The 26,211-nt window shown below is 40.6% G+C and overlaps 1 protein-coding gene across 2 annotated transcripts in view; it reads left to right on the forward strand.

Annotated features, from left to right (window-relative positions):
- Positions 1 to 4,082: 4,082 nt before the first annotated feature.
- The window catches only part of LOC135740936 (complement factor H-like), a 44,819-nt gene continuing 22,690 nt past the window's right edge, over positions 4,083 to 26,211 (forward strand). Inside the window, exons 1-9 of one of the 2 annotated variants that reach the window (XM_065259501.2) lie at positions 4,083 to 4,187; positions 4,393 to 4,575; positions 14,467 to 14,649; positions 14,749 to 14,925; positions 17,625 to 17,807; positions 17,907 to 18,083; positions 25,107 to 25,289; positions 25,389 to 25,565; positions 25,961 to 26,143. In XM_065259501.2, the coding sequence (XP_065115573.1) occupies positions 4,118 to 4,187; positions 4,393 to 4,575; positions 14,467 to 14,649; positions 14,749 to 14,925; positions 17,625 to 17,807; positions 17,907 to 18,083; positions 25,107 to 25,289; positions 25,389 to 25,565; positions 25,961 to 26,143 (1,516 nt within the window). In that variant the 5' untranslated portion in view covers positions 4,083 to 4,117. The remainder of the gene's footprint in view (positions 4,188 to 4,392; positions 4,576 to 14,466; positions 14,650 to 14,748; positions 14,926 to 17,624; positions 17,808 to 17,906; positions 18,084 to 25,106; positions 25,290 to 25,388; positions 25,566 to 25,960; positions 26,144 to 26,211) is intronic. The other variant, XM_073813535.1, reaches the window with a different exon arrangement.

Consider the following 26,211-nt stretch of genomic DNA (forward strand, 5'->3'; position numbering starts at 1 on the left):
TGAAAACAAGACTAAAATACTAAGATTTTTTTCTTAAAAAGTATTAAAAATTTTTTTTTTTTGCAGATGCAAGGTAACTTATACACTGCAAAAAAATATTTTTAATAAAAAAAAATTCTTAGTTTTTTGTCTTGTTTTTAGTAAAAATATCTAAAAATTCTTAAATCAAGATGCTTTTTCTTGATGAGCAAAACGACCCAAGAAAATAAGTCTAGTTTTTAAACCAAAAATATCAAATTTAAGTGATTTTGTGCATAAAACAGTCAAAAAATCTGCCAATTGGGTAAGAATTTTTCTTGAATTTAGTGTTTAAGAATAATGTTCAAGATTTGTTTTTTTTATTACCCCATTGGCAGATTTTTTTGCTTGTTTTATGCATAAAAATCACTTAAATTTGATATTTTCGATCTAAAAACTAGATTTATTTTCTTGGGTCGTTTTTCTCATCAAGAAAAAGCATCTTAATTTAAGAATATTAGATATTTTTACTGAAAACAAGACAGAAATAATAAGAACATTTTTTCTTAAAAATATTTTTTTGCAGTGTAGACCTACTATTTTTTTTATCAGCATAGGTTTTCCTTCTATGTAACATGTCTTATAATTAACCTGCTTCTTGTACATTAATGTTGCTTCAGTCCTGGTGTCTATTGTAGTGGACAAGACAAAAATCTATGAAAAATAGCGGTTGGCACAAATCATGTTTTTTTTATTGAAGGAGAGTTGAAATAAACTGGATAAAAAATTGCACACTGTAAAAAAAACAAGGTTTGAAGATGTTAGGAGTAGTTGATTATGTAATGTTAGCTGGTGGGAACAAACAGTAACATAAGGTGATAAGGAACACAATCAGGTCAGGTCACAATGATCCGACTGGAAAAGTACAGGTCACATTTCATTTTTCCAGATTCCAAAATCCTAGAACTTGGCAAAAATAAATCTATAAAAAGTAATTATTACCTCTAATTCATGCAATGTCATTAATGCTATGTTGCCCGTATAGTTTGTTTTATGTTGGGGAAACAAGAGAATTGAGAAGTCGTATTGAAGATCGTAGTGCTATAAAATGTGGGGACATTAGCAATCCAGTAGCACAACACATTACTGTAACAGGGCCAACTCAAGACAGGTTACCATGAACATACATTTGAACAAATCTTGGTTTTTTTAGACAATTTATATATTTATGCCCCTGCAATGCGGAAAAACAGATGTAGGGGGATAAGGGAAATTTTCGGAAACTTTTTCTTTTGTGTCATGCTGTGTTCACACCAGCCGCGGTAGAGGAGTCAAGTCAATGTGAAGACGCTTTGACGCGTGTCTGGAGGTCTCGCGTCGCAAATGAGGCACTTACGGTACATTCATATGTGGCATTAGCGTTGACGCTTCCCATTCACTTTTAATGGGTGACGTCAAGTGTTGGCGAACTGAATTGTGGATCCGTCGGCGTCGCGTCACTGCCGTTACTCGCAGCAGAAGTTGAAAATTTCTCAACTTTTCAAGCGGCAACGCAAGCATCGGCCAATCAGATTGCCTTATGCAAATAACCTAGGCAAGCCACCCAATTACGTTTATGGAAGACCGGAGCATGTGCTACGGCCCCTGTGATTGGCTGTTGGCCACGCTTCAGACAAGCCTTCCGTTAAACGTTAACGCTTACGCCCTGTGTGAATGCACCGTTAGTGCGGTAGACGCGATTCCGCCTTGTTCGCGTGAATGGCGCAAAGTGAGCGTTGTCGCGGCAAACGTGTGAGTTTAAAAATTTGAACTTTGGCGGAAAAACGCGCCGCGTTAACTAGTTAGGAGCTTGCTCTAGTAGTGACGTGATTACAGAAAGCGAGTCGCAGAAGCCCCTCCCATGACGCGAATTTCCGTGTGAATGTCTCGATGAAAGTTGAAAAATATGCTTTTTGATTACTAAAATATAATTTAACAATTAAAAGCAGAAACCAGAAAAATGAAAATTGAAAACACGGAAGTTGAAAATAAATATACGGATTTCATAGGGCTCTATTTATTAGATCAACTTAATAAAATAAAAATTGTACACTGGGAAAAAAATCTGGTGTGAAGGTGTTTAGATGTTAGTGGTTGATTACAAAATGTTAGCTGGCAGGGACAAACAGTCACAAAGGGGGACAAGTCAGGTCACAGTGACCCTGGATTTCCAGATTTCCACATCCTGGAACTGACTAAATAAAAAGTGTTATCACCTGTAATTCATTTAGTGTCATTTATGCCCATGTGGTTTGTTTGTATACTCGTATTTGTGAACATTTTCTTTTGTGAAAGATGTGGGCACATTAGCAATCAGTAGCACAAATATTTACATTCTATCTGTGAGTTCTTTAATTTTCTATTCGCACGTAGTTGGATGTAGCTATCGATTCTTTTTTTAATCGATTAATCTAGCATTTAATTGATCGATTAATCGATTAATCTGATCATTTTTTTGTGTTTTTAAACAATCAAAACAAATAATGCATAACGAAAATGATGTGGCTCTAAAATGATCAAGCATTTGACTTTTATTTCTAAGAAAAACCCAGAGGTATTGATTCCAACTCCAACATTTGGCTCCAAAATTAAGCCTATTTATTGCAGTTTTTACCCATTTAGTGTTTATAAGTGCCAGTGCCAAAAATAAAGCAATTTTATTTATTAATATACACAACACGTTTCATGCTGTAATCTAGCCCTGACATCAAAGTAAATATCTGTTTTATGTAGATTTCTACACCTGCAGCATTTACCATTAGGCTACTAAAAATAATATATAATTTCTGGAGCGAGCCTATTTGCTATGGTAACGTAGCAACCTGTGTGTGTGTTTGTGTGTGCACGCGTGCTGTGCGTGAGGAAAAGTGACGCCCCAGTCAGACCAGTTGCTTTATTGCAGTTTGGTACGGCAGAAATACATACATTCATTTTCAATATGCCAACTAAATTAAAAATGTATCACACGCTATGGTGTGCTTCCTGAACATTGAGCAACAGTCCGTGTGAATCAGATCCCTGCGCGTATATTGTGCGTCAGGAATTTAACGAGGCATCGAGGCAGAATTTTTGCCTCGAGGAATTTTTGTAATCGAGTAACTCGATGAATTGTTTCAGCCCTAGTTGGATGCTTGAACATTTTGAGTTTACTCGCTTCATTCGCGGGTGAAAGTCACAAATTTACGCGTGAATGTCTCGAATGACTCGAATTTCACGCATAACTTTCCGTCATAGGAGGGGCTTATATGGCTCAAATTGAGTAAACTTACTAGATTGTTTGACTTCTTCACTCTTACAAACGAAGATGTCTTGTGTAGTGATGATGATTGTCCTCCATTGCTTTTTTGTTTTTCTGCCTCCGCTCGTTTCGTGTAATCACGTCGCTACTAGAGCAAGCTCCTGTTGGTTACGTGGCGCAAAAATCTGCCAAATTTTTGATTTTTCAACTTGCCCGAATCATGCGGCAATGCTTAATTCACGTGGAACGAGCCATTCTCGCTTACAACGCCGCAGGATGCCTATTCGCGTCTTTGCATTGTCTTAAAATGTAAATCACTCACGCTTGCCGCCTCTGACGTGTCTGGTGTGAACGCACCATTAGAAATCCATTTCCATAATTAGTATGCTGAATGGAAAACACCTGTTCCTGATTGTGTGTTTGAAAGAAGGTGTATCGTTGTTCTTGATGTCTGGTAAAGGCCTTGATGGTGGTTGAAACGTCACAATTTTTTCCTAATAAAAGTTGTATTATTTTCTAGAAAGAGTGAGGTATTGATGTTTAAGGATCTTATTTAAAAACATTTTTGTCAGTGTTCGTGATAAGACATTTTAAGAAAATATTTTAATTGCAAATTAGGTAAATTAACTTGGTTTACTTCTTGTGAATACCACATGTAGTTAATATTTTCTTGAGATTTGAAAGAAACCATTATTTATTATAAGTTTACACTTACATACTTCAAACTTAAATGATTACAAAACATGTTTTATAAACCCCTCCCATGTGGTTCCAACGAAACATTGCAAGGTCCTGCCCAGAACTGGCAAATATTAACTTTGTTAAAGACTTTGTTTGGTGTATTTTTTTATCTTCCATTGTGAGTTCACTAACAGTTTAGAGATGATGAGATTAAGTCTAGCTATTTTATACCTTTGGATATGCACGAATGTTGATGCTACGCCAAAACCAGGTAAGGCCTTTTCTGCACATTTCTTTGAAAGTTTAATTTAAAAAAAATTACACAATTCCCAAAATAAGAACAAAAAGCAAAGATGTCAGGCAGGGAAATGATTGATAATGATGAATTGTTTTGACACTGATCAAAGGCAACCAAACTTATGGCTTTGTTTGACATCTGCCACTATTTGATGTCTCTCTCTACATTTGTCTGACAGACTGTCCTCCTGAGCTCCCATCAGAAAAGAATGCTGACATTTCTATTGACTCTATTAAAACCAGCTACAGCGCGGGGGATAAAATACAGTTCACCTGCAAAGCTGGCTACGTCTCTAAGTTGGAAATCGGATATGTATGTAGTGACCACAAATGGACACAGGATCATAAAGGAGAATGTACATGTAAGTCACATTAAATTTACCATTCCAATGTTTATTTTCTAAGTTTATGGGGCAGTTTTAGGTTAATCCAGGACTAGACCTCGATTAAATTAGGATTTTAAGTTGTTTTTACAAACAAACCTTACAGAAAACAATACTGGTGTGAATTTTGAGACAAAACATTGGCATTAATATATGTTAAGATATGTCAGTACAAGGTGTTTTTCAATTAAGGCAGCACAAACGTGCATTTTAGGATAAGCCCTGTCCGAAAAACTGCCCCAAAACGTTTTACACCACGTAGATGTATATTAGGCCCAAATATCACAATTATTAGTCTTTGGAATTAGTAAAAGGTGCCTGTTACATTTTTTAAGTTGTTAGCCTGTCTTTTCTTTGTTGTCTGTGAAATTATTTTTTAAGGTATATTTGCTTCATTTAAATGTATATAGAAATTATACATATACAAAACAACATATTTGCTCACAGTGTCAGTTGTATCAAATATATTTGATTGTACTAATATGTTGATTTCTAAACTGTACTTAATTTGTTTTTAAATACGTGATATATACTGTTCACTGTACAAAAAAGATATAACACAATTACAGAGAATGTATTGTTGATTAAAGGGACAGTCCACTTAAAAAAAAAATATGCTCATTTTCCAGCTCCCCTAGTGTTAAACTAAAGCAATAAGCCCCAAGAAACAGTGGGTTACCAGTGCATTTTATAACAGCTAAGGGGCGTTGTTAGTTATAAAATGTTATAAAATGCACTGTAACCCCACTGTTTCGCGGGAATTATTGCTTTTATAAAACGGTTACTTCATATACATAGCAGGATTTCATAAAATAAAACACAAATAAGTTGTAATTATATTAGTAAAAATATTAGTCTTCCGCCAAAAAAAATAGTTCCTCAGAATCAAGTGTGACTGAAACAGAGCCCAGTTCACAACCAACACAGATGCAGCAAAGACACAATGAAAATATGATTTAAGACTGTGGTGTTTATTTTATAAATCAACATTCATCTAATTTATACATTAACATTTATATCGTGCAACTGTGGAAGTGATGATCAAATATGCTTGGAAGCATGCTGAACTCTTTCCCCGTCAGCGTTTTTTTAAAAAGTTGCCACCCAGTTTTAGTTTAATGCCTTACAGAAAAATTATCTTCTTTAAATAAACATAAAATATCAAATGAAAGAACAGACCATCCTCTTTCAAACAACAACAAAAAAAAACTTTTCATCCTACCTTCATTTGTTCTCTTATCAGTTATCACCTCTCAAATTTTCAGCTAAAAGCGGAGATAATTCCATTTTTGTGAAGAACTTTTGTAAGAGATCAGATTCAGAGCCATCAAAACTTACACGTCACGCTAAATCCACCACAATGCTGATGTGTCGAGTGAATGCGTCAGTGTTTAAGTTGGGAAAGATTGCCATCTAGTGGATAATAGCGGAAATATCAATTTAAGACAAAAACAACGTTTTCTCTTTATTGACGAAATGACTTAAAGGACAAGTTCGGTATTTTAGACTTAAAGCCCTGTTTTCAATTCAATTCAATTCAATTCAATTCAATTCAATTCAATTTTTCAATTCAATTCAATTTTATTTATATAGCGCTTTTCACAAAAGTCAATTGTTTCAAAGCAGCTTTACATAAATAGAAGCAGTGAAAAGCACAGAAAACGACAGATAGCACAACAGAATACATGATAGCATGAGCAGTTAAATTTGCTGCGGCTATGACTCAATATTATAATTGCACGTATTACTAAAGCAACGTATAGAAGAGGAAGCTAGGTAAAGCCCAAAAAGGCTGCCTCCCCGGGGTGAAAAACCCCCTAGGAGAAAAAAAACCCCCGGGCTTTTATCCGAGGAAAAATAAGTCCTAGGAGGGAAAAACCCTTGGGAGAACGGAAATGGAGATTTAGCGGAGATTAAGCGGTTCTGCCGGTGATCGTTGGTCAGGTATCAGCTGGGCATAACGTTGAAGGACGGCCAGTAGATCAGAGGTGTGCCGACTTTCACATCTACCGGGACTGGGTCTGTTTGTCTCGTCCTCGGGTCGAGGACGAGACAGGGAGAGAAAAACAAAATCGTATTAGCGTAGCAGCCGTTCATATGTATTGAAGTGTCACACAGTGATGTGGTTTAACTCAGCTTAGTTCCAGACAGACTAAATATTGCGGCATAATTATGTTATCCACAGTTGAGGATTTAGCAAATTGGGGGCCCAATGCGAGGGTATATATGGTAAATAAGGGTCACCTTCCGATCTTTAAGAGAAAATGAAACCTGACGACCCGTTTGACTAAGGCCTAAAGCCCCACTGTCGTCGTTAATGCAGGTTCAGTGGCAAACGGGTCTATATTGTATACCATTTACAGGACCAGGAGAAGACGCCAAAAACATCGCAACCCGACCATACGTGTTAACCCGTTTGACTAAGGCCGGAAGCCCCACTGTCGTCGTTAATGCAGGTTCAGTGGCAAACGGGTCTGTATGGCATACTATTCATAAGACTTACGATAGCGCCAAAATCGCAACCCGACCATACATGCCAACCCGTTTGACTAAGGCTGGAGGCCCCACTGTCGTCGTTAATGCAGGTTCAGTGGCAAACGGGTCTGTATGGCATACTATTCACAAGACACACGAAAGCGCGAAAAACGCAACCCGACCATACATACCAACCCGTTTGACTAAGGCTGGAGGCCCCACTGTCGTCGTTAATGCAGGTTCAGTGGCAAACGGGTCTGTATGGCATATTATTCATAAGACTTACGATAGCCCCAAAATTGCAACCCGACCATACGTGCCAACCCGTTTGACTAAGGCTGGAGGCCCCACTGTCGTCGTTAATGCAGGTTCAGTGGCAAACGGGTATGTATGGCATACTATTCACAAGACACACGAAAGCGCGAAAAACGCAACCCGATCGTACATACCAACCCGTTTGACTAAGGCTGGAGGCCCCACTGTCGTCGTTAATGCAGGTTCAGTGGCAAACGGGTCTGTATGGCATACTATTCACAAGACACACGAAAGCACCAAAATCGCAACCCGACCATACGTGCCAAACCGTTTGACTAAGGCCGAAAGCCCCACTGTCGTCGTTAATGCAGGTTCAGTGGCAAACGGTGGCGAACTATTTAATGCAATTCATTTTAAGTGTTCATGTAGAAAAGGTTTTTATTTATTTATTTGGTTGGTCTGTGTTATGACCGTGAGTGCTTTGTTCCGTGAAAATAACTATTGCGAGTTAAGAACCTTTACTAGACAAATTATGCGAATGCTTTGTTGAAGAGAAAAGTTTTAAGTCTAGATTTAAAATGATCGACTGTGTCTGATTCTCGGACATCGGTTGGTAAATCATTCCAGAGCTTAGGGGCTAAGTAGGAAAAGGATCTTCCACTTTTAGACACTTTTGATAGTCTAGGGATAATCAATAGGCCAGAATTTTGCGACCGTAGTGTGCGTGATGGATTGTATTCTGATAGTAATTCTCTAAGATATGAGGGTGCTAAGCCATTTAACGCTTTGTAGGTGATTAATGATATTTTAAATTGGATGCGATATTTAACTGGTAGCCAGTGTAAAGATGCCAGAATTGGGCTTATGTGGTCATACTTCTTAGATCGAGTAAGTACCCTTGCAGAAGCGTTTTGAACTAGCTGAAGCTTGTTGACCTGATTTGAATGGCATCCTCCGAGTAGCGAGTTACAATAGTCTATTCTAGAGGTCATAAAAGCATGAATAAGCTTCTCTGCGTCAGATGTAGACAGTATATGGCGTATTTTTGAGATATTTCTAAGATGGAAGAATGCTGTGCGGCAGACGTTGGCGATATGACTATCAAAGGATAAGTTGCTGTCGAACATCACACCTAAGTTCCTAACCGTGGAAGATGGCACCACAGTACAGCCATCTATGTGCAATTTGTAATCTGACATATTATGTTTGTAGCGATTTGGTTCAATAATAAGTACCTCTGTCTTATTGGAGTTGAGCTTAAGAAAGTTATGTGCCATCCAGTCACTAACATCGCTAATGCAGTCTTTTAGCTTAGAAAACGTGTGTGTTTCGCTGGGATGCGAGGAGATGTAAAGCTGGGTATCATCCGCATAGCAGTGAAAACTTATGTTGTGTTTCCTGATAATGTCTCCTAGGGGTAACATGTATAACGAGAACAGGATAGGACCTAAAACTGATCCCTGCGGTACACCGTATTTAACCAGGGAGTGATATGACTCTTCCTCATTTACATAAACAAAGTGATAGCGATTGGTTAGATATGACCTAAACCAGGCTAGCGCCTGACCACTGATACCAACATAGTTTTCTAGTCTATTGAGTAGGATTCTGTGGTCTATTGTGTCAAATGCTGCACTAAGGTCTAGTAATATAAGAATTGAGATTTCACCACGATCGGATGTTAATAGGAGGTCATTTGTAACTCTAAGCAACGCTGTCTCTGTGCTATGGTGGGGCCTGAATCCTGATTGGAACTTTTCATATGTACTATTATTTGTCAAGAATGTGCGTAACTGGCTTGCCACTACCTTTTCTAATATTTTCGAAAGAAAAGGGAGATTTTAGATTGGTCTAAAGTTATTAAGTTCTCCTTGGTCAAGCTGTGTTTTTTTAATCAGCGGTTTAATAACTGCTAGTTTGAAAGCTGTTGGAACGTATCCTATTTCTAGCGATGAGTTAAAGATATTTAGAACCGGGGTTGACACTACAGGGAATACTTCTTTAAGTAGTTTTGTGGGAACGGGGTCTAATATACAGGACGATGATTTGGATGATGTGACTAGTTTAGAGAGCTCATCTATTGTAGTAGGTTTAAATGAATCAAGATGTTCGTATGGTAGTCTAGTGTTAAGTGAACTAATGGGTAGAGTGGTGGCTGCCTGGGTAGCTACGATGTTTTCCCTAATAGCCGAAATTTTGTTAGAAAAGAAGTTCATGAAGTCGTTACTATTGTGTTGAAGTTTACTATTGGTTTCTGTTTGTTCTTTGTTTCTAGTCAGTTTCGCAACTGTGCTAAAGAGGAAACGAGGGTTATTATGATTCTCATTTATAAGCTTGCTAAGATATGTAGATCTGGCGGTTTTAATAGCCTGTCTGTAGTGTTTAACACTCTGTTTCCATGCTGCGCGCCATACTTCTAACTTTGTGCTTCTATAATTTCTTTCCATTTTTCTAGCTGCCTTTTTAAGGGCTGCTGTGTGATGGTCATACCATGGAGCTGGCGGTTTTTCTTTGAATCTCTTTTTTCGAATGGGAGCAACGGCATCCAATGTGTTAGAACAGACATTGTTTAGGTTTTCTATTTCAATATCTAGATCGTCACAGTTATCTGCTACATGTTTCATTTGGGACAGGTCTGGAAGAGTGCTAATAAAGCTATCTTTAGTGGTGGAAATTATTGTTCTGGCTAGTCGGTAGCATGTTGTAGATTGAGTGATCCTATCTAGAAGTACAGTGTATGACACAAGGTAATGGTCAGAAACTGCATCACTCTGAGGTGATATTTCGACGTCATTAATATTGAGTCCGAGTGACAGAATTAAGTCTAATGTGTGATTACGAGTATGCGTTGGCCCTGTCACGTTTTGTCTAATATTGAGAGAATTTAGAACATCTATAAACGCACGTCCTAATGCGTCTTTTGGGTTGTCCACATGGACATTAAAATCACCAACAATAAGAGCTTTATCTACAGTGACTACAAGCTCAGATAGGAAATCTGCTATTTCATTAAGGAAATCTGCATGGTGGCCCGGTGGTCTATAGATTGTCGCTAAAGCAAAAGAAAGCTGTTTGTGGTTACGATCAGTTATTTCCATATTTAACAACATTACTTCAAATGATTTAAATTTTAGCTCAGATTTTTGGTTTACTTTAAACATTGTGTTGTATATTGTAGCTACACCACCCCCTCTCCCCTTTAATCGAGGTTCGTGTTTATAATAATAGTCTTGTGGGGTGGATTCATTTAAACTAATGTAGTCGTCTGCTTTAAGCCAGGTTTCTGTTAAACAGAGTACATCTAAGTTTTGGTCTGTAATTATTTCATTGACAATAGGTTCTTTATTGGTAAGCGATCTAATGTTAAGAAGGCCGAATTTTAAGATTCGAGATTCATCTGTTAATGTATTGTTTTCTAATTTTATTTGAATCAGATTTGTACCAGATGTAACAAGCGGTGCCCTGTATTTATTTGTTCGGGGAACAGATACAGTTGAAATGTGCTGATATTTCGGTAAGATTGACTCGAAGTGCTGGGATATAAGTGGTCTTGACATATCACTGTAGCTAACAGATGGACGGTTAAGCCGATCCGTCTGTTTCCTGACCTGGGCCCTGGATAGTCATACTATATCAGAATTAAGACTATTGATCAGATTTTTAGTGAGTATAGCACTTCCTTCCGATGACGGATGAAGTCCATCTCGGGTTAGGAGCATTTCAGATTGTTTATGGTGAAATAGAATGGTTTTGACTGAAATTTCGACATTTGCGGGTGCCCTGAGAATTTTCGCGTGTTTGTGTTTCAGCTCAGACCTCTGCAATGGGTTTAATGGTGCACTGGAACAATCCTTCCTAAAATGCATTAAACTTTCGTTTACAAAGACGTGAAACTCACCGAGTGGTCAGGGGTGTTCACTGATATGCTCACACAAAAATCGCTGCAAAAGATGCTTTCCAACAGCTGTTTTAGCATTCGTTGTTAACTTGTGGACCTATTTTTCCAAACGCCTCACACCCGTACATTCTTCCGCTTAGAGCTTGAATAATATACACTCCAGCCCAGGTGGTGGCGCTAATCCGCCTTTGCCTATTGCAAGAATAGAAACAAAGTTCCCGGCGCGGAGTAATACCGTACCTCACAGGACATCTAATACAAGTCCATGGGGCTGGTAAAAACTACGATAAAACAGCTGTTGGAATGCGTCTTTTGGAGCGATTTTTGTGTGAGCATACCAGTGAACACCCCTGACCACTCGGTGAGTTTCACGTCTTTGTAAACGAAAGTTTAATGCATTTTAGGAAGGATTGTTCCAGTGCACCATTAAACCCATTATAGAGGTCTGAGCTGAAACACAAACACGCGAAAATTCTCAGGGCAGCCGAAAATGTCGAAATTTCAGTCAAAACCATTCTATTTCACCATAAACAATCTGAAAACAGGGCTTTAAGTCTAAAATACCGAACTTGTCCTTTAACACTATCTATGACGTTTATCTGGATATCGCCATAATTGTGCAAATGTAGAAAAATGTAAAAATGATTAAAGACTGTGGTGTTTAGTACGCAGCAACAGTGGCGCAGTGATACTTATGTAATACGGTCTGAACCGTGGGTTTACCGGGGTATTTTATCACGGCTTAGAATGCGTTTCAACCAATCAGAATGAAGAACAAGAAGGAGCCGTTTTATAAATTAGATTTTTACCATTTTGGAATCAATTCAGCTGATCTCCGGGTCTGGCGGTACCACTTTTAGCATAGCTTAGCATAATCCATTGAATCTGATTAGACCATTTAGCATCGCTCTGAAAAATGTCCAATGCAATGATATTACGCAGAGCCTGAAAATAGTTCTCTGCTATTGAAAGTAACCAATGGGACTATTTTCGGGGGGTGCATAATATCACTACGCCTGCTGCAGCCATGTTACAGCAGCAAAGTCCTTGATTATTACGCCAGAATGAGAGTATAGTTCCTAGCCATATCTGCCTAAAAAAATCCCAATTTTTAATTTTCTGTCTGTCTTAGTACACGATGTAACTACAGAAGAGTCAAGCTTTAAATGGAAAAAATATAGAAACTCTTTGGTTATTTTTTAGTGCGATGCTAATGGTCTAATTAAATTCAATGGATTATGCTAAGCTATGCTAAAAGATGATCAGTTGAATTGATTTCAAAACTGTAAAAATCAAATGTCCAACTCTAGAGGAGCTGGAAAATAAGCATATTTTCAAAAATAGTGGAGTGTCCCTTTAAAAAGTGACCAAAAGCTTGCTACACCAGCAAAACCAGCTAAAACCAAGCTCGGAGACCAGCTCACCATCTTATGCTGGTCTGTCTATCCAAGGTGAATTCCTTTTTTAGACCTCATGAAGTGTCACGCCCTGTGAGGCTAAACTGACGAATACTGGTTGCTTTGTGTTGTCATCCAATTTGCATGTTTTATGGGCACATGGCAATTGGTAAAATCTTAATCCAGGTTATAGAAAGTAAAAAGTATTATGCCTATTATGGCCATATGCATACAAAGCCTAGTAAAAGAGTGACAAAGACATCAAACATGGGTAAGTTTGAAATACAATGAATGAATACAAGCACATTCTAAATCAAACTAACATCTCTACTTGTTACTTGTTACAGGTGATCTAAAATAGTATGGGAACCAACATACACACAAATATATATAGTCAGGGACGGACTGGGGCTAAAAAACAGCCCTGGACTTTTTCCCAAATAGGCCCATCATCCGGCCATTCGCCCCTAGCCGTGCGCAACAGACACAAGGATGTCCTGATACTATGCCACAATACTGTCAGACTATTAGACAATGATATTTAATATTTTGTCCATGTCATATTAAACTTTGATGTATAATAAGGCTGTGAAATAATGAAAATAGCTAGGCCTATTAATTTTGTCTGTACAGCTTTCACAAACAACCACCAAGGTCTTTGCCAATTCCACAATACTAAACACAAATATGAAAGACAAGGAAAAACTGCACTCTGATGGAAGACAGACAGAAAGTGCAAGCTAGGATTTTTTTGTTAAACTAATATTTGGTCAATTATTTAGCCCCCTTTCTTATTAGCACGTTTAGAGTGGTTGCAATGCATGCCTGATATTCCGTTTAATTCAATACCTTAGTCTTCATTGTAGCAGAAAATGTGAGCTCACTACAACCTCTCATATACAAAAAAGTCAATGAAAGAAATGAAAACCAATACAATACGATTAATGTCCACCCACAGACTGTTTTTAAACGGGGTTGGATAAATATTTTTTGCTTTGATGTGTGTGATTTTGGTTAGATGACAGTTGGTTGTAGGTTACAGTTTGACAAGAGTTTACAGTTTGACAAAAGCAAAATGTTTTGTTTTATTGCGACTGTATACAAATATAAGCAAACACTTTGCCGTTTGAATTACGTCCCATATGAACAAAATGACAGAGTATGTATTGTTTTTATGTTTCCACTGTTCAATCGCGCCCGCGCCTCTCTCTCTCTCTCTCTCACACACACACACACACACACACACACACACACACACACACACACACACACACACACACACACACACACACACACACACACACACACACACACACACACACGCGCGCGTGCGCACACACTCACATCACGTCTTTCTCACATCACGTAACACTAGTTGCGCATTACGTTAATTTTCACGCGAGTTTTATTTATTTTTATATCGTGTATATTATATTATAATGTCATGTGTCCTGCTACTACTTGCACTTAGCTCTTGCTGATGTGAAGTTAACTCGGACTGTCCCTCATCATGACCAGGCTGTGGATGCTCAGGCTCGCAAACATAGACGCTCGCGAATTCCGGGAATCCGTGGACCAATCACGGCTAGTAGGCCGACTCTTATTCCTTGTTTTTTTTACACGTAGCAGCATATAAGTGATCGTATTAGTGCCTCTGCTGTTGGCTGTTCATATTGCGTTATTAGACTTTTTTGCCATCGGCCGGGCGACGGCCCTCCGTTGAACGGCCGTTCTGGACTTTTCCAGAACGCACAGATTGCCAATCCGTCCCTGTATATAGTGTGCCATCTAGAGGTTTGATGTACACAGAAATCAATACTAAATCAGTCTCCAATTACTTCCTAGTGGTGACATGCCCTACAATTAAAACAGGAGGGGATTTGACTGCATCGGGCAACACAGAAGGAGGAGGTATTGGTGACGTTATTCAGTTTGAATGCAAATCTTCTGATAAAACCATAGATGGAAGTAGTAGCATTATCTGCAAGGATACTGGCGACTGGAATGCATCTGCTCCAAACTGTATAGGTTAATACTTTCATTTCATATTTGTCAGTGTCCTCACCCAATCATTACATGATTTTATGCTTTATTCAAATTAATGATGGATTTTTCCATTTAATACAGATATTTCATGCAAACCGCCTAACATACAACATGGAAATGTTAGGGGGGGGAAAGATTACAAGAAAGACGACACATTAGAATATGAATGTGGTCCAGGATATAAACCTGGGCAAGGAACTCCTAAGTGCGGTAAACATGGCTGGACTCCTGAGCCAAAATGTGAAGCTGATAGTCCAGGTAATAATTCACTGTTAATAAGAATAATACAGAAAACAGAGTAACTACTGTAACTAAGAAAAATACTTTACATTTCCTTGGTATTTGGATAAAGGTTGCAGTAACTGCAGTTAAGTTTTTTTCATAATCTGTGTGCAGTTGAGTCAAATTGTAATCTGACTTTTGAGTTTTTGACAATGTGTGCGTTTACGTGGACAGAATTAGTGAATAAATATCAAAATCTGCTTATTATAAAAAACTGTTTTCATGCATTTACATGCTAAACCAGCAATGCAGACAACTGCGTTTATATGGGACTTTAAGATTTGTTAGGTTTCTCGTAGGCAGTGACGTTATAGTACATGGTAGTCGTTCAAGAAGCCAATGCCATATCTTAGGGTGACCATACGTGGCATTCTTCCCGGACGCATCCCGTCCAGGATTTCGGGTGCGTCTTTTGGAACTCGTATTTGTCGACGGGATGAGTTAAACACCTACTTTGTACTGTTTCGGAATTCATTTATCTGATGTCCGGGTCTGGCGGTACCACTTTTAGCATAGCTTAGCATAATTAATTGAATCTGGTTAGATCATTAGCATCGTGCTAAAAAATGACCAAAGAGTTGCAATATTTTTTCCTATTTTAAAGGTGATATAGAATGATTGAACGGGGTATTAATCCTTGTTCTGTGATGTGCCATGTAGACAAAAAAATGTTTGTTTGGGTGTGTAATGCCTTAGAAGCTTCCTAAAAACCTCTCTCAGATAGCTCTATTAGGGTGGGGGATTTTAAACAGGTGGTTTTGCACCTATTTGGCTCCACCTACTGGCTTAACTTGCAATCTCATTACTGATTGGCTGACTTTGCTGCAACTCAAAAAATGTAGCCAATTATTTTAAAGTGGAGGGGCAGTTAGATGCCTGTGATGTCATAAGCATCAGTTTTTCAGATTGGGCCGTTTTCTGGCTGGCATTTCTAAAAGAGGAATTCTATGAGACTGAGATGCTTAGCATGTTTAGCACTTTTTGTATGTTTGTGAATGCGGGTAGACTACCATTATTCAACAAAGACAAGGTAAAAATGTTTTTTCATTCTCTGTCCCCTTTAAACTTGACTCTTTTTACATTGTGTACTAAGAGCGACAGAAAATAAAAATTTGTAATTTTTCTAGGCCTGTCTAGGAACTATACACTCATAATAATCAAGCACTTTGCTGTCGTACCATAGCTGCAGCAGGAGCAATGATATTACAAAGCCCCCAAAAATAGTCCCCTTGGTAACTTTCAATAGCAGAGGACTATTTTCAGGCACTGCGTAATATCACTGAGCTTGCTGCAGCTATGGTACGGCAGCAAAGTGCTTGGTTATTACGCCGGAATGAGAGTATCGTTTCTAGATAGGCCTAAAAAAATCACAACTTTTAATTTTCCCTCTGTCTTAGTACACAATGTAACTACAGAAGAGTCAAGATTTAAATAGGAAAAATATCAAAACGCTTTGGTTATTTTTGAGCGCAATGCTAATGGTCTAACCAGATTCAATAAATTGTGCTAAGCTATGCTAAAAGTGCTACCGCCAGACCCATTGATCGGCTAAATGGATTCCAAAAAAGGTAAAAATAAAATGTTCAACTTTAGGGGAGCTGGAAAATAAGCATATTTTCAAAAAAGTGCAGTGTGCCTTTAAACTATGCTGTTGTATTTTTTCTTGTGTCTGCAGAACCTGCTTTAGTCGTGCTGAGACTTTTATGTGTTACTTGACATTTATGTTTTACACGCGGAGACATGTGCACATGAACAAAACTGCGAGAAAGTCGGTTAAGGTGTTTACATGCCACGCGAAATGGGGGTAATGAACAAAAAACTGCCTGTGCCGATCATTTTTTGCTTAGACCGTTTATGGGCTTTTCCTGATAAAAGAATACCATTTTACTTGTTAACGTGACCCCACATGTTATCAGTTTATTAAGCATAATCGTTGTAAGAGTGTGCATGTAAACATACTCAATTTGTGGTTACTGTTTTGCTTTTGTGGTTGTGAAAGCGCTCTGTGCTACAGTACAATGTCAACAGTGCAACCTCTTAAAAAAAGGAAGTTGAAACAGAGACTTTAGCCGTTTCTCAATGTCAAGGAAGGATCCTCGGAAGCTAGAATTTCGAGGATGCTACGTCAACGATGTCCGTCGAAGGACTGTTCCAATGTCGAGGATCCTCGAAATTTCAGCCAAGGACTGAGTCATTCGTTCGAGAAATATCCCATATACAGGAAAGGATGCAAATTTGTATCCTTCGCGCTGTTCACGCGCTGAAATCACCCACAATCCTATGCGCGTAGCACCGAAAGCACACCTTTCCATCACGCAATAACGTAATAACGTGCTCTTGCAAGCCTGTTCCATTTAACGTGTTCTCCGAATGCTTAAAAGGAGCCTCGCCTAGCCTCTGAAGGAAGTGACTTGTAAGGACTAGTCCTGCCAAGGAAGTATCCTTGACATTGAGAAACGGCTAATGTTTACACCTTTGAAAGGTAGGGGTGAGTGGTGGACTAAGCCATTGGTTGCATTTTTCAACCTCACCACTAGATGGTGCTAAAATCTACACACAGCACCTTAAATGAAGCATTATAATCTTCCAGTGCTTTGTCAACTGAGTGCCATCTACAGGTTTGATGTATTTATACACAGAAATCAATACTAACTCAGTCCCCAATTACTTCCTAGTGGTGAAATGCCCAAAAATTCACACAGATGGGGATTTGACTGCATCGGGCAACACAGATAACGGAGGATATGGTGATGTTATTCAGTTTGACTGCAAATCTTCTGATAAAACCATAGATGGAAGTAGTAGCATTATCTGCATGGATACTGGCGACTGGAATGCATCTGCTCCAAACTGTATAGGTTAGTAATTACATTTCATATTTGTCGGTATCCTCACTCAATCATTACATGATTTTATGCTTTATTCAAATTAATGATGGATTTTTCCATTTAATTCAGAGATATCATGCAAACCACCCAACATACAACATGGAAATGTTAGGGGGGTAAAAAATTACAAGAAAGACGACACATTAGAATATGATTGTGGTCCAGGATATAAACCTAGGAAAGGAAATCCTAAGTGCGGTAAACATGGCTGGACTGTGGAGCCAAAATGTGTATCAGAAAGTGAAGGTAATACTTTACTGTTATTAAGAATAATACAGAAAACAAAGTAACTACTGTGACTGAGAAAAATACTTTAAATTTACTTGGTATTTGTATAAAGGTTGCTGTAACTGAATTTTTTTTCTTCAAAATCTGTGGAGAGTTGAGTCAAATTGTAGCCTGACTTTCGCATTTTTGACAATGTGTAGTTACTGTTACTGGTTTACACCCAGTGCCGCTGCTAGCCATTTTGGTGCCCCAAGCATAATTCCTTTATAATGCCCCCCACCCCGACACTGAGAAAAAAAAAATTTTGTTTTTGCCAGTTTAACTTTTTTTTACCAAACATATAACTTAATAGCAGAAAGTAAAATCTTCACAGCTTTAGTTAACACACACTACACATTTGAAAGTGCAAACTTTTATAGAATAGCAAAATAGAAAAAAATACCAAACTTAAATAGAATAGCAAAATAAAAAAAATATATCAAAATAATCCAGACATGTTTCTCCCAAGTACAATGTCACTTTAAATAAATTACATTAAATAAACAACAATAACAAGAATACTCAATATTCTTAATAAAACAAAGATTTAGAGAACTAAGTGTCACAGTAATGTTTGCTTCATATCATATATAACGACGTTTTATATTTTTATATATATTTAACAGTCAGGAATTGTTAGCCTACCATGTGCACTGACTGCTAACGTTAACTTTTACTGAGAAAATATTAACCACGTCACGTCAAAATAAACCACAAAATAAACCACTGCTCAATATCTAAAGAAACTCAGCAAAGAAAGTAACAGCTGCGTCAGTTATTTGTAAAATGCATATGCATAGGTAATGTTTTAGAGTAAAATCTCAATTTAGCTTGCACTGAAGTTATAAATTATAAAAACATAGTTTGCTAACATTAATGTCAGCACAGCAAGTGCGCATTACGATTAGCAGCAGCTGCAGCCCATGCACATTTCCCTTATTTAGGAGTGAATGATAAAACATGATGGATTTACCTGCAAGTGATGCACGGGCATCATCCCGCAGTTTCTTATTTTTTCCAATCCTGACTCCTGCTGTCTTTTCGCGGCCATTTTTCAAAAGTTGCCTACTGACTGGCCATTTCTCAATCCGAAGGCTGCAGCCTGTGCGAGGTCGCATATGCAGGCTGCATATGTGATGACTGTATGTGAAAATCAGGAAGCAAATGCAGGACTGAATGAAACACAGTTTATTGTACAAATGACACAGATGATACGGATGATATGGTTGGACAGACAAAGGCTGCGGTGACGAATCCTGGTGCTCGTGGGTGAAGTCAGGTGAACGGATGAAACCGGATACACAAACAGGCAGACCTTCACGCAAAGACGAGACCACAGGAACACACGAACACGAGAACACAGGCAAGACATGTAGCGTAATCATCTGGCAGTGAGAGAAGAGAATGAGTGAGTATATATGCCGTCTGGGTAACCACCGCCAGCTGGAGTAAAGCAATCACGCACACCTGCACTCACTCAGATCGTTAGTGATCAGACACGCACATGCACACTTCAGTCATCCAAACAAACACAACACAGAAAGTCACGATGGACTCATCCTACCGTGACAGTACCCCCTCCCCCAAGGACGTCACCTGACGTTCTCGGGCTCCTAGACCTGTGATGGAAATCATCAATAAGGGAGTGATCCAATATGTCCCGGGCAGGAACCCAACTTCTCTCCTCCGGACCGTAACCTTCCCAATCCACCAAGTACTGAAATCCGCGTCCCCTCCGTCTAGCGTCCAGAATACGGTTAATCGAACAAGTTGGTTCCCCATCTACGATACGAGGCGGGGGGGGGGGGGACCGGAACAGGCTGATTAAGACGAGATTTAAACACGGGTTTAATTTTGGAAATGTGGAAAACCGGATGAATTCGTCTGTACACAGGAGGGAGGTTAAGGCGGACTGTTACTGGGTTAATGATCTTAGCAACAGAGAACGGGCCGATAAATTTGGGAGTCAACTTATTCGAGACGTAACGCATCGGAATATTCTGAGTAGAAAGCCACACTTTTTGACCCACGACGTAAACGGGAGGCTTCGACCGGAGGCGATCAGCCTTAGCCTTGGTGCGCAGTCTCGCTTGGAGTATAGCTTCACGTGCTCTACTCCAAGTGCGACGGCACCTCTGGACGAAAACGTGTGCGAAGGGGACCGCGACCTCGGATTCCAGACTGGGAAATAAAGGTGGTTGGTACCCTAAGCTACACTTAAACGGAGATAGGCCCGTAGCTGACACTGATAAAGAATTGTGCGTGTACTCCACCATAGAGAGTTGTTGGCTCCAGGAGGAAGGATTCTTGGAAGCCAAACATCGCAACACTCTCTCCACGTCCTGATTGGCTCGTTCGGTTTGACCATTGGTTTGAGGATGAAACCCCGAAGACAGACTAACCGTAGCCCCTAGCAACCTGCAGAACTCTCGCCAAAATTAAGATATAAATTGGGGACCTCTATCGGAGACCACGTCTGTCGGGAGGCCATGTAACCGGAATATGTGGTCTACGATAACGACCGCTGTCTCCTTGGCAGAAGGCAATTTGGGCAAGGGAATAAAATGAGCCGCCTTCGAGAATCGGTCCACTACGGTTAAAATCACCGTATTGCCCTGGGAGGGTGGGAGGGCGGTAATAAAATCAAGCGAGATATGGAACCAGGGTCTCGAAGGGACAGGCAGCGGTCTAAGTAATCCGTCAGGAGGACGATTAGACGACTTACCAACAGCACAAACCGAACAAGCCAACACAAAGTCGTGTGTGTCACGAGCCATCCCTGGCCACCAAAATCGTTGCTTAACCAAAAATTTGGTTCGACTGACCCCTGGATGGCAAGCTATACTGGAATTATGGCTCCATTTAAGTACCTCTGATCTCAGTCCCTCTGGCACAAATAATCGGTTCGGTGGGCAACGGGCCGGGGGCGTTACCCCTTCTAAGGCTTTAGTTACCTTCGATTCGATCTCCCATGAGAGCGCGGAGATGAATAGAGTCTCCGGGTAAAATGGGCTCGGGAGAGGAAACACGATCGGAACGCTCAAAAATGCGGGACAAAGCATCAGGTTTGGTGTTTTTAGAACCTGGACGGTAGGACAATGTGAAATCGAAACGACCGAAAAATAAAGCCCACCGAGCCTGCCTAGAGTTCAAACGTTTAGCAGATTTAATGTATTCTAGGTTCTTGTGATCAGTGTAGACTATGAAGGGCACACCCGACCCCTCTAGCCAATGACGCCATTCTTCCAGTGCTAGTTTAACAGCCAACAACTCCCGATTACCAATGTCATAATTACGTTCAGCAGGCGACAAGCGATGGGAGTAAAACGCGCAGGGATGCACCTTTCCGTCTGAGGATGTGCGTTGGGATAACACGGCTCCTACCCCCACATCTGACGCGTCGACCTCCACTATGAACTGGCGTTTACGATCAGGGGCCACGAGAATTGGGGCTGAAACGAAGCAGCCTTTCAGTTTGGCAAATGCAGTCTGGGCTGCATCCGACCACCTGAACGCCGTACTAGGGGAGGTCAAGGCGGTCAGAGGTGCGGCTAGTTGGCTGAAATAGCGAATAAAACGCCGGTAAAAATTGGGAAACCCAGAAATCTCTGCAGGGCCTTGCGAGACTCTGGGGATGGCCAATCCACCACAGCCTTAACTTTCTCCGGATCCATACGGACACCCTCAGTCGAAATGATGTGCCCTAGAAAGGAAACAGACTGTGCATGAAATTCGCATTTCTCCGCCTTGACAAAAAGCCCATTCTCTAGCAACCTAAGAAGCACTCGTCGTACGTGTTGCACATGTTCCTGGAGAGACGTAGAAAAAATCAGTATGTCGTCCAGGTAGACATACAGAAACTGATCGACCATGTCTCGCAACACGTCATTAACGAGTGCTTGGAAAACTGCTGGCAAGTTGGATAATCCGAAAGGCATCACGCAGTACTCAAAATGGCCACGAGGGGTGTTAAAAGCAGTTTTCCATTCATCCCCCTCCCTTATGCGGACCAAATTATAAGCATTACGTAAATCCAGTTTTGTGAAGACGGAGGCTCCTTGCAACCTCTCGAAAGCCGAAGACATTAACGGCAAAGGATAAGTATTCTTTACCGTAATGTTATTCAACCCTCGGTATTCAATACAAGGACGCAAGGACCCATCCTTCTTACCAACAAAAAAGAACCCCGCCCTCGCTGGAGATGAAGAAGGGCGAATGAACCCGGTTGCCAGAGAATCAGAAATGTATTTCTCCATGGCCTCCATCTCAGGAACAGAAAGAGAGTAAAGTTTGCCTTTAGGCGGAGACATACCTGGCAGTAAATCTATGGCACAGTCATAGGGACGATGTGGAGGTAGAGAAGCGGCCCGGAACTTACTGATTACTCCCTTCAGATCATGGTACTCAGCGGGCACGTTAGTTAAATCCATCGTCTCCTCCTGAAACACAGACGCAGAGACAGGAACACAAGCAGAGACAAGACAAGACTTATGACAAGCTTCACTCCAACCGGTAATAGTACCCAGCCTCCAGTTGACAGACGGGTTGTGTTTGAGCAGCCAGGGATGTCCAAGTACAATGGGAGCCAGAGGGGAAACCGTAACAAAAAACTGCAAAGTCTCAGAGTGGTTGCCAGAAATACAAATGGTGACGGGGTCTGTGATGTGGGTGATGACAGATAACTCACTTCCATTGAGTGCGAAGGGTGATATGGGTTTGGAAAGAGAAGACAACGGAACTTGAAGCTTACGTGCAAAGTGATGATCGATTAAATTCCCCTCGGCTCCCGAGTCCAGTAGTGCGTCACAGGTGAGATGTGTATTACGCCACCGCAGCTTCGCCGGGAGGAGGGTAGATGTTAGAGGGGTCTTTGCCGAAGAGATTCCACCCGAGAGTAACCCCAGATTTACTCCCGGGCGCTGCCTTTTACCGGACACCGATGGAGTAGGTGTCCGGCCTCCCCACAGTAAAGGCAAAGCCCCAGTGATCGACGGCGAATCCTCTCCTCCCGGGAAAGCCAAGCTCGACCCACCTGCATGGGCTCCGGATCGGACAGGGAGGAACCGGCCGCAGTCTCCCTCGACGAGGGCTTTCTTTCCAGAACAGCGTGGGACAACACTTCATCGTCGTAAGCAGGAATCGTTCTCAATCGAATGTCCGCTCGGATGGCAGCATCAATGAGTCCATTTAGAGAGGATGGGACCTCCCCATGTTGTAACTCTTGTTGTATGCGGCCGGTTAACCCATGCAGGAAAATATCCCACTGCGCCTCCTCATTCCAGTGCGTGTCCGCCGCTAGCGTGCGAAAGTCAATGGCGTAATCCGACACCGACCGTAGATCAGCCAGCTTCCTAGCGGCGTCTCTTCCAACTGCAGATCGATCGAACACCTTTCTCATCATGGAAGAGAGCGCCTCAAAATTCAGGGTACACGGGTCGTGGTTCTCCCACACCGCTGTTCCCCAACGCGCCGCCTTTCCCGTCAGCAGGGATAATACAAATCCCACTTTACTCTCCTCCGTAGTGTAGGTCTGGGGCTGAAGGAAAAAATGAAGAGAGCATTGAGATAGAAATGGTCTACAACATTCTGGATCACCTGCGTATTTCTCTGGCGTGGATAATTTGGGTTCCTGACGGGACGCGCTCGCGGGTGGTGTAGGAGGAACAGACGGTGTGGGTGGCGCAGTGGGGAGCGTCAGATGTTGGATCGCCTGGGTGAGCTCGGACACCTTGTCTGTCATGTCCTTCATTCCCCGGCTCAGTTCCTCAATCCGGCTATCCTGGGTGGTGAAGCGATGTATGGCGGCGGAGATAAATTCCTCAAACCGAGCCGGGGAACCCTTTCCTGCTGCTTCCATGGCGGCCAGATGATTCTGTGATGACTGTATGTCAAAATCAGGAAGCAAATGCAGCACTGAATGAAACACAGTTTATTGTACAAATGACACAGATGATACGTATGATATGGTTGGACAGACAAAGGCTGCGGTGACGAATCCTGGTGCTCGTGGGTGAAGTCAGGTGAACGGATGAAACCGGATACACAAACAGGCAGACCTTCACGCGAAGACGAGACCACAGGAACACACGAACACGAGAACACAGGCAAGACATGTAGCGTAATCATCTGGCAGTGAGAGAAGAGAATGAGTGAGTATATATGCCGTCTGGGTAACCACCGCCAGCTGGAGTAAAGCAATCACGCACAACTGCACTCACTCAGATCGTTAGTGATCAGACACGCACATGCACACTTCAGTCATCCAAACAAACACAACACAGAAAGTCACGATGGACTCATCCTACCGTGACAGCATATGTCATCAAGCCTGGTTTATTTCAGTTAACTGAACATTACATTAGCAAGTCATAAGCTTATTACAACAATTTACGATTAACTAAGAATGAAAGTCAACTTTATAATCGTTAATATTACGAAATAAGAACGTTTTAATGATGAATGCAGCATATAAATGCGACCTCTGGAGGCGGCAGGCTTCGGATTGAGAAACGGCCTCTGTCAAACTTCGTCAGGCGCCCGCGCGATCAACCGGCACGGACCATCAAATGCTGGGGGGCATACTTTCTATACTAGAGCAATTAAAATGTCTCGTTTCCCCTTTTATGTAACATATACATGGATAAAAAGTGTCTAATAATATTTCTATAGGCGAATGAAATTCTATCAGCATTATAATTTTTTTTCATTAGGCTATTATTTTGGTGCCCTTTCAGCACCTGATGCCCTACGCACAGCGCATGATGCGCGTTATGGCAGCAGCGGGGCTGTTTACACCTTCAAAAGGGAGGGGTGAGTGGTGGACTATGCCATTGGTTGCAATCCGCATACGTCACCACTAGATGCTGCTAAAATCAACATACAGCATCTTTAGTGAAGCATTATAATCTTCCAGTGCTCTGTCATTCAACAGAGTGCTATCTACAGGTTTGATGTATTTGTACACAGAAATCAATACTAAATCAGTCTCCAATTACTTCCTAGTGGTGAAATGCCCTAAAATTCACACAGATGGGGATTTGACTGCATCGGGCAACACAGAAGACGGAGGTTATGGTGACGTTATTCAGTTTGACTGCAAATCTTCTGATAAAACCATAGATGGAAGTAGTAGCATTATCTGCATGGATACTGGCGACTGGAATGCATCTGCTCCAAACTGTATAGGTTAGTAATTACATTTCATATTTGTCGGTATCCTCACTCAATCATTACATGATTTTATGCTTTATTCAAATTAATGATGGATTTTTCCATTTAATTCAGAGATATCATGCAAACCACCCAACATACAACATGGAAATGTTAGGGGGGTAAAAAATTACAAGAAAGACGACACATTAGAATATGATTGTGGTCCAGGATATAAACCTAGGAAAGGAAATCCTAAGTGCGGTAAACATGGCTGGACTGTGGAGCCAAAATGTGTATCAGAAAGTGAAGGTAATACTTTACTGTTATTAAGAATAATACAGAAAACAGAGTAACTACTGCAACTGAGAAAAATACTTTAAATTTACTTGGTATAAAGCTTGCAGCAACTGAAATTGTTTTTTACAAAATATGTGTATAGTTGAGTCAAATTGTAGCCTGACTTTCGCATTTTTGACAATGTGTAGTTACTGTTACTGGTTTACACCTTCAAAAGGGAGGGGTGAGTGGTGGACTATGCCATTGGTTGCAATTTGCAACCTCACCACTAGATGCTGCTAAAATCAACATACATCTTTAGTGAAGCATTATCATCTTCCAGTGCTTTGTCAACTGAGTGCCATCCACAGGTTTGATGTATTTGTACAGAGAAATCAATACTAAATCAGTCTCCAATTACTTCCTAGTGGTGAAATGCCCAAAAATTCACACAGATGGGGATTTGACTGCATCGGGCAACACAGAAGACGGAGGTTATGGTGACGTTATTCAGTTTGACTGCAAATCTTCTGATAAAACCATAGATGGAAGTAGTAGCATTATCTGCATGGATACTGGCGACTGGAATGCATCTGCTCCAAACTGTATAGGTTAGTAATTTCATTTCATATTTGTCTGTATCCTCACCCAATGAATACATGATTTTATGCTTTATTCA

Source organism: Paramisgurnus dabryanus, chromosome 24 (genome assembly GCF_030506205.2).
Source record: "Paramisgurnus dabryanus chromosome 24, PD_genome_1.1, whole genome shotgun sequence".
In the NCBI taxonomy this organism is placed as follows: Eukaryota; Metazoa; Chordata; class Actinopteri; order Cypriniformes; family Cobitidae; genus Paramisgurnus; species Paramisgurnus dabryanus.